Here is a 17353-nt window from a genome sequence, read left to right as displayed (position 1 = left end):
ATATTGCTCCTCAGCTCAGATTCTTGCATGTATCATAAATTCTCTACATTTATGTCTAGAATGTTTACATTTTATCTTGATAAATAGCTTTGTGTGATTGTGTGACTAAGCCCTATTCAGACAGTAATTGTTTCTCGTGGGGACATTGCATCATTTACAGGGGGTAGTCAGTGATTTTATTGCCGTCCGAATCCAGAATGTTTGTGCTTTTCTCCGACCACCCACGTAAAAATTCCCAGCCGAATTACCTACTGTTTTCTGACAAACACGGTTGTTTAATATTTTAATTACCGTCTAAATCCACATCTCTGGTCTAAAAGGAAGTGCAGAATGACTTTTGCATTGATCCTCTTTTATAATCTCAATTAAAAGCAATGTATGCTCATGTGCTTCACATTTATTCTGCATCAAAGAAGCATTTTTTTTTTGTGAGCATTTTAAAGATTGACATCTTCATAGCTGAAATAATGAGAAGTATGGGCAAAAAAATTTTCATTGCTCTTCTACAGCGTGTGGAAGCTGATGAAAATAAAGAGAAGAAAATCATGGAAATGTAAAAAAATGTCTGTTATCAGCAGCAACAAGTCCTAAATACAATTTTAAAATGCATTTAATTAAACAACAGTAGGCTATTCCATATACATATGATCCAGTATCCGGGTCATTTCCATGGGTTTCCAATTATAAACTCACACATCCACCGCAAATGTATCTTTATCCAAATGCCTGAGTTTTATTGCGGAGGAGGCATGCAAATATATTTTACAGACATCCTCGTGAGAAACAATTACCATCTGAATAGGGCTCGGGATCATCATCGATATGTTTATTGACACAATATTAACAAATATCGTGCAAGCTTAGGTTTGTTAAAAATTACTCTCAGTCAAACATGCTAAACACAGAAGTATATTTGTTTTCAACGTCAGTAAAAGGGGACAATCAGTATGTCCTCGCATGAGGTTTCATGCAACATAATATAGGAAAGTTGCCATAGAGGGGTGCAGCATCAAATATCGTCTCAGTACAAATATGGAAGCAACATGAATACCAGCAAACAAAATGGGTTTGTGTTAGTCAGCTGAGCTTCATGTTTTGTATTTTGTGTTTGCAGGAGCGCCTGTTGAATTCAGGCTGTGGTATGTCAGTCGTTGCATAAAAACACAAAAGAAAATTCAAAGCAGTGGCATTTTTTCCTCTTCAAACCTGTTCGTTCAAGTTCTGTTGGCTTAATTGATAAAGCAGTGTTTTAGCAGTGCAAAGGTTGTGATATGCCACTGAACTGTAAGTCGCTTTGTGTCAACCAAATGCACGTAATGTAAATAAGCCCTTAGTGGTCGCTTTCAGTATCCAAATTCTCCTTTTGGTGAGGCTAGTTATCTAAACGTAAGACATAATCATAAATCATAGCATTGTACATTCTTGTCTACTGTATGTTGTTCATGGAGCGCTTGAAATTTAAAACGCTTTTGCAGAATAGTTTGCTGCTTAAAACTGGGGATTCAAAAACAAACTTACTGTTGCATACAAACAGATTGTAAGGAAGTACACAAAGTGATACTATAAAGTTAGCACAGATGCATACCGCAAACATGCAAACCTTCACTCTTGCATACAGTACAAACGCTTATAGCCGCACGCACACGGATGAAGCGTTTTAACAGATATGTGCTACGAGTGTCTTTGATTCAAAACACAACAGCATAGTGTACAGTATATCCCCTGATGCACTGAAGAGCCTTGATTTAAAAACAACTTACAGGTAACAGCATCACCAAGTGTGTCACGTCTCCGTTTAACACAAATAAAATAAAATAAACACCATAGAAATGCAAACAAATAAATAAAAAATAAGGAAGCAAACAACATATTTACAACAAAATGAAACTAACAGGCCTTCTTTTTGTAAAAAATAAAGATCATGAGTGCCAGAGCAGAAAAATCCCAACATTCAGTCCACTGGAGGCCGGATGTTCTGGATGCTCTGTGAAGCTACATAATACTGCAGTAAGGATGCAAGTGAGTAAAAAGACATTTGTCGTTGATTTCCTTTCTCATCGCATCTTCCGATATGAATTCATACTGTATATACACATAAATATCAATATAAAAAGTTGATAAGGGGCCCTCACAAAACAATTGGGAAACGAATCAAAACCAAGAACAGCACAGATATTGAACACAAGAGGGTGGTGGGGATAAGGAAAGTGGGAGCGCATGCACGATCGCTAAGAAGAAACATTCCATTTTAAAATCCCGAGCCCGTAACACCATCAGCCTGTAATATTTCTGCGGAGACATGCACGGGTGATGCGCAGCGGACAAGAGACATCTTGGCAGGCATCATCTTTGTTCTTCAGAGGTACATGTGTCCTTTTAGGAATAACTGAAAGTAAAATTGTTTTTTTTTTGCACTTTTTTTAAACTGATCCATTTGGAACACAAGAATAATGAAATATGACAGCTTTCATGCATCGAGCGGCAGATGTCTGCTGAGCTTTAAAACTGAGAGGCGCTGCTGGGGTCACATTGCAGTAGTCGCACAATGGACGGATCGCTTTTGGCACCTTTTATGAACTCTTCCAAAGACAACTTGCCTAGAAAGACAGACAAAAACGGTTGGAAAAAGACAAATAAGACAGAATGTCAGGTGTAGGATAAGACCTGATTCAGAATAACATATTGTCCAAAATAAAATTGTGTCACACGTGCCAAGGGTAAAGGTTTCAGAAAATCTATTGGACCATATTTTGTATCATATAATATTATATATGATCCATATATTGTTTATTCATATACACAGTCATTGTCAGAATTATTATAAATTATTATAAAGACATAATTGTTATTTTAAACACATTTTAATGATAATCTTACCATCGTTATTCAGGTCCATTTGTCTGAATATTTTGTCTGTTCTCTTCTCTGGTGTAGATTCATCCTCAGGCATCTTCATCACAGATGAAACCATCTTGTAAATGGCCTGTAAGATATAAGGAGGATGTTAATAATACACCAGGTTAAATAAAAAGCCATATTTTTGATAGTCACTTGCTGTATATTATTGTGTTGAGACTGAAATTCCTAAAAAACAATAAAGATCTTTCCTAATAATAGATGGTGGGTGACAATGGAGGTCAAAGTGGTAATTAATAAGAAGTTTTTTGAGTGGTGATGGGTTCGGATTAAAATCAAGTCGAGAGTGTCTTCCTGGACGGTGAGCCATGAGAGTGTGTTCCTGGAGAATGAGTCGTGAGAGTGTGTTCCTGGACAGTGAGCTGTGAGAGTGTGTTCCTGGTGGATGAGCCATGAGAATGTGTTCCTAGAGGATGAGCCTTAAGAGTGTGTTCCTGGACAGTGAGCCATGAGAATGTGTTCCTGGAGGATGAGCCATAAGAGTGTGTTCCTGGACAGTGAGCCATGAGTGTGTGTTCAAGGACAGTGAGCCATGAGAGTGTGTTCCTGGAGGATGAGCCATGAGAGTGTGTTCTGGACAGTGAGCCGTAAGAGTGTGTTCCTGGACAGTGAGCTGTGAGAGTGTGTTCATGGACAGTGAGCCGTATGAGTGTGTTCCTGGACAGTGAGCCGTAAGAGTGTGTTCCTGGACAGTGAGCCGTAAGAGTGTGTTCCTGGACGGTCAGCCATGAGAGTGTGTTCCTGGACAGTGAGCCGTAAGAGTGTGTCCTGGACAGTGAGCTGTGAGAGTGTGTTCCTGGACAGTGAGCTATGAGAGTGTGTTCCTGGACAGTGAGCCATGAGAATGTGTTCCTAGAGGATGAGCCGTAGGAGTGTGTTCCTGGACAGTGAGCCATGAGTGTGTGTTCAAGGACAGTGAGCCATGAGAGTGTGTTCCTGGAGGATGAGCCATGAGAGTGTGTTCCTGGTGGATGAGCCATGAGAGTGTGTTCCTGGAGGATGAGCCATGAGAGTGTGTTCCTGGACAGTGAGCCGTAAGAGTGTGTTCCTGGACAGTGAGCTGTGAGAGTGGGTTCATGGACAGTGAGCCGTAAGAGTGTGTTCCTGGACAGTGAGCTATGAGAGTGTGCTCCTGGACAGGGAGCCATGAGAATGTGTTCCTAGAGGATGAGCCATAAGAGTGTGTTCCTAGACAGTGAGCCATGAGTGTGTGTTCAAGGACAGTGAGCCATGAGAGTGTGTTCCTAGACAGTGAGCCGTAAGAGTGTGTTCCTGGACAGTGAGCTGTGAGAGTGTGTTTCTGGTGGATGAGCCATGAGAGTGTGTTCCTGGTGGATGAGCCATGAGAGTGTGTTCCTGGAGGATGAGCCATGAGAGTGTGTTCCTGGACAGTGAGCCGTAAGAGTGTGTTCCTGGACAGTGAGCTGTGAGAGTGGGTTCATGGACAGTGAGCCGTAAGAGTGTGTTCCTGGACAGTGAGCTATGAGAGTGTGCTCCTGGACAGGGAGCCATGAGAATGTGTTCCTAGAGGATGAGCCATAAGAGTGTGTTCCTAGACAGTGAGCCATGAGTGTGTGTTCAAGGACAGTGAGCCATGAGAGTGTGTTCCTAGACAGTGAGCCGTAAGAGTGTGTTCCTGGACAGTGAGCTGTGAGAGTGTGTTTCTGGTGGATGAGCCATGAGAATGTGTTCCTAGAGGATGAGCCGTAAGAGTGTGTTCCTGGACAGTGAGCTGTGAGAGTGTGTTCCTGGACAGTGAGCCGTAAGAGTGTCTTCCTGGACAGTGAGCTGTGAGAGTGTGTTTCTGGTGGATGAGCCATGAGAATGTGTTCCTAGAGGATGAGCCGTAAGAGTGTGTTCCTAGACAGTGAGCTGTGAGAGTGTGTTCCTGGACAGTGAGCCGTAAGAGTGTCTTCCTGGACAGTGAGCTGTGAGAGTGTGTTTCTGGTGGATGAGCCATGAGAATGTGTTCCTAGAGAATGAGCCCTAAGAGTGTGTTTCTGGACAGTGAGCCATGAGTGTGTGTTCAAGGACAGTGAGCCATGAGAGTGTGTTCCTGGTGGATGAGCCATGAGAATGTGTTCCTGGAGGATGAGCCATGAGAGTGTGTTCCTGGACAGTGAGTCGTAAGAGTGTGTTCCTGGACAGTGAGCTGTGAGAGTGTGTTCATGGACAGAGAGCCGTAAGAGTGTGTTTCTGGACAGTGAGCTATGAGAGTGTGTTCCTGGACAGTGAGCCATGAGTGTGTGTTCAAGGACAGTGAGCCATGAGAGTGTGTTCCTAGACAGTGAGCCGTAAGAGTGTGTTCCTGGACAGTGAACTGAGAGAGTTTTTTTTTCTGGTGGATGAGCCATGAGAATATGTTCCTAGAGGATGAGCCGTAAGAGTGTGTTCCTGGACAGTGGGCCATGAGAGTGTGTTCCTGGTCAGTGAGCTGTGAGAGTGTGTTTCTGGACAGTGAGCCATAAGAGTGTGTTCCTGGACAGTGAGCCATGAGAGTGTGTTCCTAGACAGTGAGCCGTAAGAGTGTGTTCCTGGACAGTGAGCTGTCAGAGTGTGTTTCTGGTGGATGAGCCATGAGAATGTGTTCCTAGAGGATGAACCGTAAGAGTGTGTTCCTGGACAGTGAGCCATGAGTGTGTGTTCCTGGACAGTGAGCCATGAGAATGTGTTCCTAGAGGATGAGCCGTAAGAGTGTGTTCCTGGACAGTGAGCTGTGAGAGTGTGTTCCTGGACAGTGAGCTGTGAGAGTGTGTTTCTGGTGGATGAGCCATGAGAATGTGTTCCTAGAGGATGAGCCGTAAGAGTGTGTTCCTGGACAGTGAGCCATGAGAGTGTGTTCCTGGACAGTGAGCCGTAAGAGTGTGTTCCTGGACAGTGAGTTGTGAGAGTGTGTTCCTGGACAGTGAGCTGTGAGAGTGTGTTCCTGGACAGTGAGCCCTAAGAGTGTGTTCCTGGACAGTGAGCTGTGAGAGTGTGTTCCTGGACAGTAAGACAGTATTAGACAAAACGTGACCGGGCCAACACATACTCGTAAGCACACATTAGACTTAATTCTGTCACTCGGACTCAATATTAATGACGTCGAAATATCACCTCAGAGTGATGCAGTTTCTGACCATTACCTTGTGTCATACACTGTACTTCTAGATAGGATCACTCAATCTACAACATGCTACCGACTAGCCAGAACAATAATTTCCACCACTAAAGATAGCTTTATTAGCACTCTTCCAGACCTGTCCCAAATGAAACATGTAGCAGATAACTGTGACGATCTAGATATTGAAATAGAAAACCTAAATAATGTCTGTTCCAACACATTGGATGCCGTTGCTCCCATTCGAAAAAAGAGATTCAAAGAAAAACCGCCAGCTCCATGGTATGACCATCACACAGCAGCCCTTAAAAAGGCAGCTAGAAAAATGGAAAGAAATTATAGAAGCACAAAGTTAGAAGTATGGCGCGCAGCATGGAAACAGAGTGTTAAACACTACAGACAGGCTATTAAAACCGCCAGATCTACATATCTCAGTACGCTTATTAAAGAAAATCATAATAACCCTCGTTTCCTCTTTAGCACAGTTGCGAAACTGACTAGAAACAAAGAACAAACAGAAACCAATAGTAAACTTCAACACAATAGTAACGACTTCATGAACTTCTTTTCTAACAAAATTTCGGCTATTAGGGAAAACATCGTAGCTACCCAGGCAGCCACCACTCTACCCATTAGTTCACTTAACACTAGACTACCATACGAACAAGGCCGCCTTAATGCACGGGCTTACCTGGGCTGAAGCCCAGGGGCCTCCCAAGTTCAAGGGCCTCCCAAGTTTGCGTTCATGATGAGCTGAAAAGGTCATATTGTTTTGTAACTTGTCAGGTTTTCTGTCAATCACTCTAATTGCACGTTACATGGCTGCTGATTGGTCCGTTGTAACTTAACGTAAAAAAAATAAAATGTTAGACTTAACATATTTTTTATTCCGCGTGATGTAATTATGTGCGCGTTGTCAACTTGACATTCCTGCATGTTAGACTGAGTGTGACAGAGAAACGGGAAATAATCCACCAACAAATGAAAGAGTAATTTCTGAAATTTCATAATAAGCACTGAGGTGCAGGTCTCTCTCTCTTTCGCGCGCGCGCTCGCTTGTTTGCTCTCTCTGTGCTCGTGCAGCTGTCTGAGTCTCTGGCATGCAGAAGTCTCTCCAAACGTGCACAAGAAACTGTGCCGCTAAATTAAGAAAGGAGTTCCCGCACATAATGCTGTTAATTGTTATAAAGTTTAAGTTTACTCGCGTTTATATCAGTGACGCGTGCGCAGCTGGAGCGATGTTTGATGCGACGTTAGCTCACAGTACACACATCTGTTGGTTTAGAAAGACGAGAAAGAGACGCAACGGTAAAGGTGCAAGTCTAAGAAAGTAAAGAGCGACTAGACCATCTCAAATGATCATCCCCTGATAGCACCATTATAATCTCATTATCTTAAGATCTTATATACAGGTATGTTCCCTGTCTGTCTTGTGCATATTCATACTTGGTCGTTTTACATGCTTATGTATGCATAAATACTAAATACAATGCATACTATATCTTCAATAGCCTACAAAATAAATAACTGATTAAAAAACAAGATTCTGTCTAAAGACTTATCTTTTGTTATCATTAATGCATTTAACAAGATTCTGTCTATAAAGACTTATCTTTTGTTATCATTAATGCATTTTCACTTTAAAACTAACTTTAACTTATTATATTTTTAAAACTGTGGTGAGCATTTAGTTGTGAGTGGCAATTTTCTGCAAATTTGTATTTTCCAAAAACTATATAAATATAAAGCTTATAAACATATATACTTTCACACATTTTGGTTTTATTATCACCACATGTTGCTGTGTGTGGTTGTTAAATAAAGTGTCTTGTGTTTATGCTCAAGTGGGCTCAGTGATATGTTAATAACAATATTATGGTGTTTTCTGGCTCAAAGAGGGAAAACTCACTGTTGTATGTCTCGAAAGAAACTAATGCATTTTGTGATGTACCTAGATATTACACTTAAAAAAAATTAGACTATAAATCGAGGGGAAGGGGGGCCTACAAAACCTCTTAGCCCCGGGGCCTCACATTAGGTTAAGGCGGCCCTGCATACGAACATCTTGATTCATTTAAACCTACTACAATAGATGAGCTCTCTAAACTAGTCACATCATCCAAATCATCGTCCTGTATATTAGACCCCGTTCCCACAAAACTACTTAAAGAAGTATTCCCTGTAGTGTCAACCCCGGTTCTAAATATCTTTAACTCATCGCTAGAAATAGGATACGTTCCAACAGCTTTCAAACTAGCAGTTATTAAACCGCTGATTAAAAAACCACAGCTTGACCATGGAGAACTTAATAACTTTAGACCAATCTCAAATCTCCCTTTTCTTTCGAAAATATTAGAAAAGGTAGTGGCAAGCCAGTTACGCACATTCTTGACAAATAATAGTACATATGAAAAGTTCCAATCAGGATTCAGGCCCCACCATAGCACAGAGACAGCGTTGCTTAGAGTTACAAATGACCTCCTATTAACATCCGATCGTGGTGAAATCTCAATCCTTATATTACTAGACCTTAGTGCAGCATTTGACACAATAGACCACAGAATCCTACTCAATAGACTAGAAAACTATGTTGGTATCAGTGGTCAGGCGCTAGCCTGGTTTAGGTCATATCTAACCAATCGCTATCACTTTGTTTATGTAAATGAGGAAAAGTCATATCACTCCCTGGTTAAATACGGTGTACCGCAGGGATCAGTTTTAGGTCCTATCCTGTTCTCGTTATACATGTTACCCCTAGGAGACATTATCAGGAAACATAACATAAGTTTTCACTGCTATGCGGATGATACCCAGCTTTACATCTCCTCGCATCCCAGCGAAACACACACGTTTTCTAAGCTAAAAGACTGCATTAGCGATGTTAGTGACTGGATGGCACATAACTTTCTTAAGCTCAACTCCAATAAGACAGAGGTACTTATTATTGAACCAAATCGCTACAAACATAATATGTCAGATTACAAATTGCACATAGATGGCTGTACTGTGGTGCCATCTTCCACGGTTAGGAACTTAGGTGTGATGTTCGACAGCAACTTATCCTTTGATAGTCATATCGCCAACGTCTGCCGCACAGCATTCTTCCATCTTAGAAATATCTCAAAAATACGCCATATACTGTCTACATCTGACGCAGAGAAGCTTATTCATGCTTTTATGACCTCTAGAATAGACTATTGTAACTCGCTACTCGGGGGATGCCATTCAAATCAGGTCAACAAGCTTCAGCTAGTTCAAAACGCTTCTGCAAGGGTACTTACTCGATCTAAGAAGTATGACCACATAAGCCCAATTCTGGCATCTTTACACTGGCTACCAGTTAAATATCGCATCCAATTTAAAATATCACTAATCACCTACAAAGCTTTAAATGGCTTAGCACCCTCATATCTTAGAGAATTACTATCAGAATACAATCCATCACGCACACTACGGTCGCAAAATTCTGGCCTATTGATTATCCCTAGACTATCAAAAGTGTCTAAAAGTGGAAGATCCTTTTCCTACTTAGCCCCTAAGCTCTGGAATGATTTACCAACCGATGTCCGAGAATCAGACACAGTCGATCATTTTAAATCTAGACTTAAAACTTTTCTCTTCAACAAAGCATTCGCATAATTTGTCTAGTAAAGGTTCTTAACTCGCAATAGTTATTTTCACGGAACAAAGCACTCACGGTCATAACACAGACCAACCAAATAAATAAATAAAAACCTTTTCTACATGAACACTTAAAATGAATTGCATTAAATAGTTTGCCACCGTTTGCCACTGAACCTGCATTAACGACGACAGTGGGGCTTCCGGCCTTAGTCAAACGGTTTGGCACGTATGGTCGGGTTGCGATTTTGGTGCTTTCGTGTGTCTTGTGAATAGTATGCCATACAGACCCGTTTGCCACTGAACCTGCATTAACGACGACAGTGGGGCCTCCAGCCTTAGTCAAACGGGTTGGTATGTATGGTCGGGTTGCGTTTTTCGCGCTTTCGTGTGTCTTGTGAATAGTATGCCATACATACCCGTTTGCCACTGAACCTGCATTAACGACGACAGTGGGGCCTCCAGCCTTAGTCAAACGGGTTGGCACGTATGGTCGGGTTGCGATTTTGGCGCTATTGTAAGTCTTATGAATAGTAGGCCATACAGACCCGTTTGCCACTGAACCTGCATTAACGACGACAGTGGGGCCTCCAGCCTTAGTCAAACGGGTTGGTATGTATGGTCGGGTTGCGTTTTTCGCGCTTTCGTGTGTCTTGTGAATAGTATGCCATACAGACCCGTTTGCCACTGAACCTGCATTAACGACGACAGTGGGGCCTCCAGCCTTAGTCAAACGGGTTGGCACGTATGGTCGGGTTGCGATTTTGGCGCTATCGTAAGTCTTATGAATAGTATGCCATACATACCCGTTTGCCACTGAACCTGCATTAACGACGACAGTGGGGCCTCCAGCCTTAGTCAAACGGGTTGGTATGTATGGTCGGGTTGCGTCTTTCGCGCTTTCGTGTGTCTTGTGAATAGTATGCCATACATACCCGTTTGCCACTGAACCTGCATTAACGACGACAGTGGGGCCTCCAGCCTTAGTCAAACGGGTTGGCACGTATGGTCGGGTTGCGATTTTGGCGCTATTGTAAGTCTTATGAATAGTATGCCATATAGTATGCCGTTTGCCACTGAACCTGCATTAACGACGACAGTGGGGCCTCCAGCCTTAGTCAAACGGGTTGGTATGTATGGTCGGGTTACGTTTTTCGCGCTTTCGTGTGTCTTGTGAATAGTATGCCATACAGACCCGTTTGCCACTGAACCTGCATTAACGACGACAGTGGGGCCTCCAGCCTTAGTCAAACGGGTTGGCACGTATGGTCGGGTTGCGATTTTGGCGCTATCGTAAGTCTTATGAATAGTATGCCATACAGACCCGTTTGCCACTGAACCTGCATTAACGACGACAGTGGGGCTTTAGGCCTTAGTCAAACGGGTCGTCAGGTTTCATTTTCTCTTAAAGATCGGAAGGTGACCCTTATTTACCATATATACCCTCGCATTGGGCCCCCAATTTGCTAAATCCTCAACTGTGGATAACATAATTATGCCGCAATATTTAGTCTGTCTGGAACTAAGCTGAGTTAAACCACATCACTGTGTGACACTTCAATACATATGAACGGCCGCTACGCTAATACGATTTTGTTTTTCTCTCCCTGTCTCGTCCTCGACCCTGTCCTTCAACGTTATGCCCAGCTGATACCTGACCAACGATCACCGGCAGAACCGCTTAATCTCCGCTAAATCTCCATTTCCGTTCTCCCAAGGGTTTTTCCCTCCTAGGACTTATTTTTCCTCGGATAAAAGCCCGGGGTTTTTTTTTCTCCTAGGGGGTTTTTCACCCCGGGGAGGCAGCCTTTTTGGGCTTTACCTAGCTTCCTCTTCTATACGTTGCTTTAGTAATACGTGCAATTATAATATTGAGTCATAGCCGCAGCAAATTTAACTGCTCATGCTATCATGTATTCTGTTGTGCTATCTGTCGTTTTCTGTGCTTTTCACTGCTTCTATTTATGTAAAGCTGCTTTGAAACAATTGACTTTTGTGAAAAGCGCTATATAAATAAAATTGAATTGAAAAAATTGAATTAAGCCGTAAGAGTGTGTTCCTGGACAGTGAGCTGTGAGAGTGTGTTCCTGGACAGTGAGCTGTGAGAGTGTGTTTCTGGTGGATGAGCAATGAGAATTTGTTCCTTGAGGATGAGCCATGAGAGTGTGTTCCTGGACAGTGAACCCCAAGAGTGTGTTCCTGATCAGTGAGCTGTGAGAGTGTGTTTCTGGTGGGTGAGCCATGAGAATGTGTTCCTACAGGATAAGCCGTAAGAATTTGTTCCTGGAGGATGAGCCATGAGTGTGTGTTCCTGGACAGTGAGCTGTGAGAGTGTGTTCCTGGACAGTGAGCCGTAAGAGTGTGTTCCTGGACAGTGAGCCATGAGAGTGTTTTCCTGGACAGTGAGCCATGAGTGTATGTTCCTGGAGGATGAGCCATGAGAGTGTGTTCCTGGACAGTGAGCTTTGAGAGTGTGTTCCTGGACAGTGAGCCGTGAGAGTGTGTTCCTGGACAGTGAGCCGTAAGAGTGTGTTCCTGGTGGGTGAGCCATGAGAATGTGTTCCTAGAGGATGAGCCGTAAGAGTGTGTTCCTGGACAGTGAGCCGTGAGAGTGTGTTCCTGGACAGTGAGCCGTAAGAGTGTGTTCCTGGTGGGTGAGCCATGAGAATGTGTTCCTAGAGGATGAGCCGTAAGAGTGTGTTCCTGGACAGTGAGCCATGAGAGTGTGTTCCTGGACAGTGAGCCATGAGTGTGTGTTCCTGGAAAATGAGCCATGAGAGTGTGTTCCTGGACAGTGAGCTTTGAGAGTGTGTTCCTGGACAGTGAGCCATGAGAGTGTGTTCCTAGAGGATGAGCCGTAAAAGTGTGTTCCTGGACAGTGAACCATGAGAGTGTGTTACTGGACGGTCAGCCATGAGAGTGTGTTCCTGGACGGTCAGCCATGAGAGTGTGTTCCTGGAGGATGAGCCGTAAGAGTGTGTTCCTGGACAGTGAGCTTTGAGAGTGTGTTCCTGGACAGTGAGCCATGAGAGTGTGTTCCTAGAGGATGAGCCGTAAGAGTGTGTTCCTGGACAGTGAGCCATGAGAGTGTGTTACTGGACGGTCAGCCATGAGAGTGTGTTCCTGGACGGTCAGCCATGAGAGTGTGTTCCTGGAGGATGAGCCGTAAGAGTGTGTTCCTGGACAGTGAGTCATGAGAATGTGTTCCTAGAGGATGAGCCATAAGAGTGTGTTCCTGGACAGTGAGCCATGAGAGTGTGTTCCTGGACAGTGAGCTGTGAGAGTGTGTTCCTGGTGGATAAGCCATGAGAATGTGTTCCTAGAGGATGAGCAGTGAGAGTGTGTTTCTGGACGGTGAGCCGCAAAAGTCTGTTACTAGAGGATGAGCCGTGAGAGTGTGTTTCTGGACAGTGAGCTGTGAAAGTGTCTTCCTGGACAGTGAGCCGTAAGACTGTGTTCCTGGACAGTGAGCTGTGAGAGTATGTTCCTGGACAGTGAGCTGTGAGAGTGTGTTTCTGGTGGATGAGCCATGAGAGTGTGTTCCTGGACAGTGAGCTGTGAGAGTGTCTTCCTGGACAGTGAGCCGTAAGAGTGTGTTCCTGGACAGTGAGCTGTGAGAGTGTGTTCCTGGACAGTGAGCTGTGAGAGTGTGTTCCTAGAGGATGAGCCATAAGAGTGTGTTCCTGGACAGTGAGCCATGAGAGTGTGTTCCTGGACAGTAAGCTGTGAGAGTGTGTTCCTGGTGGATATGCCATGAGAATGTGTTCCTAGAGGATGAGCAGTGAGAGTGTGTTTCTGGACGGTGAGCCTCGAAAGTCTGTTACTAGAGGATGAACGGTGAGAGTGTGTTTCTGGAGGATGAGCCGTTAAAGCAGGGGTGGGGAACCCTGGTCCTGGAGGGCCACTGTCCTGCATAGGTTAGTTCCAACCCTAATCAAACACACCTGAAATTAATTTCGAAGTAGTCCTGAAGACTTTAATTTGATTTTTCAGGTGTGTTTGATTAGGGTTGGAACTAAACTCTGCAGGACACTGGCCCTCCAGGACCCAGGGTTCCCCACTCCTGCGTTAAAGCATGTTCCTGGACAGTGAGCCGTAAGAGTGTGTTCCTGGACAGTGAGCTGTGAGAGTGTGTTCCTGGAGGATGAGCTTTGAGAGTGTGTTCCTAGATGGTGAGCCGTGAGAGTGTGTTCCAGAAGGATGAGCTTTGAGAGTGTGTTAATGGATGGTGAGCCATGAGATTGTGTTCCAGGAGGATGAGCCATAAGAGCATGTAACTTTATGTTGAGCCGTAAGAATGTGTTCCTGGACAGTGAGCCATGAGAGCGTGTTCCTGGATGGTGAGCTGTGAGAGTGTGTTCCTGGACGGTGAGCTGTAAGAGTGTGTTCTTGGAGGATGAGCAGTAAAGAGTGTGTTCTTGGAGGATGAGCCATAAAAGTGTGTTCCTGAAAGAAGGGCCATGAGAGTGTGTTCCTGGAGGATGAGCCGTAAGAGTGTGTTCCTGGACAGTGAGCCCTGAAAGTCTGTTCCTGGAGATGAGCAGTGAGAGTGTGTTCCTGTAGGATGAGCTGCGAGAGTGTGTTCCTGAGTCTGCCCCGGGGCAGCGGTCTACTTCAGTGGCCGCATCATCTTTTGAGCCCACCTTAATGCTGGGACTGTCTGACCTACATCCTTGTCCTGAGAGCATGTCCCCAGAACTATCCATTCCCTTGGCCTCTTGGACTTTGTCTCTATTTGTGTTGTGTTGTTACTGTTGTCTGTCATTGTCTGCTGTATTTTGTGTTCCCTTGGGGGATACTGTCATGATCCTGTCAGTCCTGTTTGTAAAGTTTGCTGTCTCAAGTCAAGTCAAGATGGAATTCATCAATAGACTCTGAAGATGTACTGATCAATTGTGTTCAGTTCTTCATTCTATTTCTATTGTCTTTATCAGAGATATCTGTAATGTGGAAAACATTGTGTCTTTTTCCCATTCCAAAAAAAAAATGATATATGGTGGTCATAGTTTAAATAATCTGAGACCCATAGCCTTTAACATCATATAGAATGATTATTCTGAGTCATTTAAATAGACAGATGTCATCTTTTCAAGATCCTTTACGATTTATGCATAGAAAAGTGTGGAAGTTGATGATGCTATACTTTTTATGTTAAACAATTTTTATTGTGATTTTAAAACAACTGTTAGTTCTGTTAAAATTATGCTTTTTATTTTTCTAGCGCTTTTAGTATAATAAAACCACTAGTTTTGGCTGATGAATTGTTGCATTTTAACTTACATAGTACAATAATCATGTGGGTATTGCATTATCTTCTTTTGACCCCAGTTTGTCAGGCTGGATGATAAATTATCTGATACTATATTGACCAAAAGAGGAGCCCCACAGGCTCATCATCTTTCCTATTTGCTTTCTATACTTCAGATTATGGGAATAAACATATGTCTTGTTGTTTAGAGAAATCCCCAGATGATAATGCCCTTGCGGGTTTAATTAATCAAAGTAATGAGGTTGACTATAGAAGAGAGGTGGAGTTATTTTTTTCATGGTGTGATGAATGTTGATTTTAAATAAACTAAATAAGTTATAATATTACAAGTGACAATAAAAGATCAGGATATTGAGAAGAATATTGAAGTTCAGTCAGATCAATATCTGTGTGTCTATTTGGACAGTAAATTCAACTGGAAATAGAATAGTGAGGATGTTTTAAAGAAGGAATGGTCACGATTATTTTTTAGAGGAAGTTGAGTTCAACTGGTATTGATAGGAAGCTTCTTTTTGTCTTTTATCAGGAAACTCTGACAATGTTTTGTGTTGAGGAGGCAGTATCATTGCAGATCATAAAAATTGGAGTTATTAAAATGAATTAAGAAGCCTGGTTTAGTCATACGTTTTCCAGTTGAGTCATAGGTCATCCAGTTTATAGTATTTTTATTGGACTTAAATGTTAATTTAGAGGAAGACTAGTAATGGCTCAGTGTTCAACAGAGCATTCTAGAAGGTCTTTTATTCCCACTGCTTAGACTTAATGATGATGTGTAATTTTTGTATGCACTGATTATGTCGTCTAATGTTTTTACAGTTCTCTATATAATTCAGTTCATTTAGTAATGTTTTTGAAAGATAATGATATTTAAATTTGGTTAGACTGCAGGTGTCACATTCCTGGCTTAGCCCTCTACCATTTAAAAGGCTGCCATTATAAAATTTGCAACCCGCTGCAATTGCCGAGTACCAGCCAACTGTAACATCCATCGGGTTCGTGGATAATCCCTCCGTTCTGCACACACACAGATAAACTGGGTTAAATTTAACTGGATAATCCTAGAGAGAAGACAGGCGAGACGGGCGGGTGCTGCAGTGTGATCCTTCTCCCCCTCACCAAAATCTCATTCTTCACAGCTGGTTAGTCGATGGGTCGGTGTGCAATAGTGCTTTGCCAAACCTGGCTGAGGGACAACGGGCATCAACTGAGCATCTTAACCACATGCTAATAACTTTCTTTTCCTGCTACAGCACAAAGTATAAACTGAAATGAAAGAAATCATCTGGGAAATGTTTGTGCTTGATCTCTCCAGCAGGGGTCAGGTTTGTCATCCATCTGTTTAATACACAGTAATATAAAGGCTTGTGTGGGTGCTTCTGATATCTGCATTATTTTCGAATAATAATCCTAAGTGTTTCTCAGTATAAGTCACATCTAGAAAAATAACAATAAGTTCTGCTGCAGTGAGAATACACATAAAAGTGATAGATTTGGCAAAAAATTTATAAAAAGAAGTGTTCTTTATAGATTTAGAATTACATTGATGCAAATTGTATAAAACATATTATTATTTAAAGGAGCGGTGAATCAAATACTATTTTAACTTGATACTTTGTTATATAAAAGGGTCATCATAGTTAAATGAACATCCTGCAAGTTTGAGAACTGAAAACGTCCGTGCTACTGAAATATAACACTTTTTGGCACCAAGCCAGTTTTACAACCAAGTGTGGAATTCGGAGAAATATGACGTCAAAGTAGAATTGAAGCACCTCCCCATAGCCAAATACAACGACCACTTTTGTAGCCCCGCCCACAGCTTTGCCTGACACACGTGTGTCTCAACAATCAGTAAACATGTCTTTAAAGATTGCCAAATGTAACCAAAATGACTTTTAAATACATTTTTTTCTGATAGACTTTTATTTTGACGCGGTGATCTGTTATGATAGAGTAACCATGGTAACGAAGTCTTGGTTTGTGGAAGAACCGCGTGGGAACAACACAGAAGCTGAATACTTTAATTCAGAGGCTCGGAAAATAACATTAGGAATGCGTGGATAAAGGTTGTTTTTGAAGAGTTCCAGCTTGCGTGGGGAGTGTTTGATTACCTTGTGTACTGTGCGGATTCACTTGTAAAGAAGTCGATGCTGGATTTGCAGAGAGACTGTGATTAAAAGCACCACTAATATTGGATCTGACAAAAATGACACAGCAAGTAAGACATTTTACTTTATTTAAGTTACTGCGTTTCACTATTGCTTTGTTAGAAGAGATCGCTTGATATGTCCTGTTGTAACATCCGTGTCTAAACACGTATGTTTGACTGTTTTATTTTACTAAAAACATTAAACGATTAATAAAGGTGCAACACTTAACAATACGATTGTAATTTAACGGTAGAAATATGCAAAGGTAGTTTACGTCCAGGTTTTCAATGCGGCCCG

General features: G+C 42.5%; 1 protein-coding gene across 3 annotated transcripts in view; it reads right to left on the bottom strand.

The window, feature by feature from the left end:
- Positions 1–707: 707 nt before the first annotated feature.
- hpca (hippocalcin) overlaps positions 708–17353 on the bottom strand; it is a 70186-nt gene continuing 53540 nt past the window's right edge. For all 3 annotated transcript variants that reach the window (XM_065253741.2, XM_065253742.2, XM_065253743.2), the window contains exons 4-5: positions 2878–2983; positions 708–2597 (exon numbers count right to left, since the gene is read on the bottom strand). In XM_065253741.2, the coding sequence (XP_065109813.1) occupies positions 2500–2597; positions 2878–2983 (204 nt within the window). In that variant the 3' untranslated portion in view covers positions 708–2499. The remainder of the gene's footprint in view (positions 2598–2877; positions 2984–17353) is intronic.

Source organism: Paramisgurnus dabryanus, chromosome 19 (genome assembly GCF_030506205.2).
Source record: "Paramisgurnus dabryanus chromosome 19, PD_genome_1.1, whole genome shotgun sequence".
In the NCBI taxonomy this organism is placed as follows: Eukaryota; Metazoa; Chordata; class Actinopteri; order Cypriniformes; family Cobitidae; genus Paramisgurnus; species Paramisgurnus dabryanus.
The sequence above is the reverse complement of the archived record's forward strand: the minus strand, read 5'-3'. Positions and strand labels throughout refer to the sequence as shown.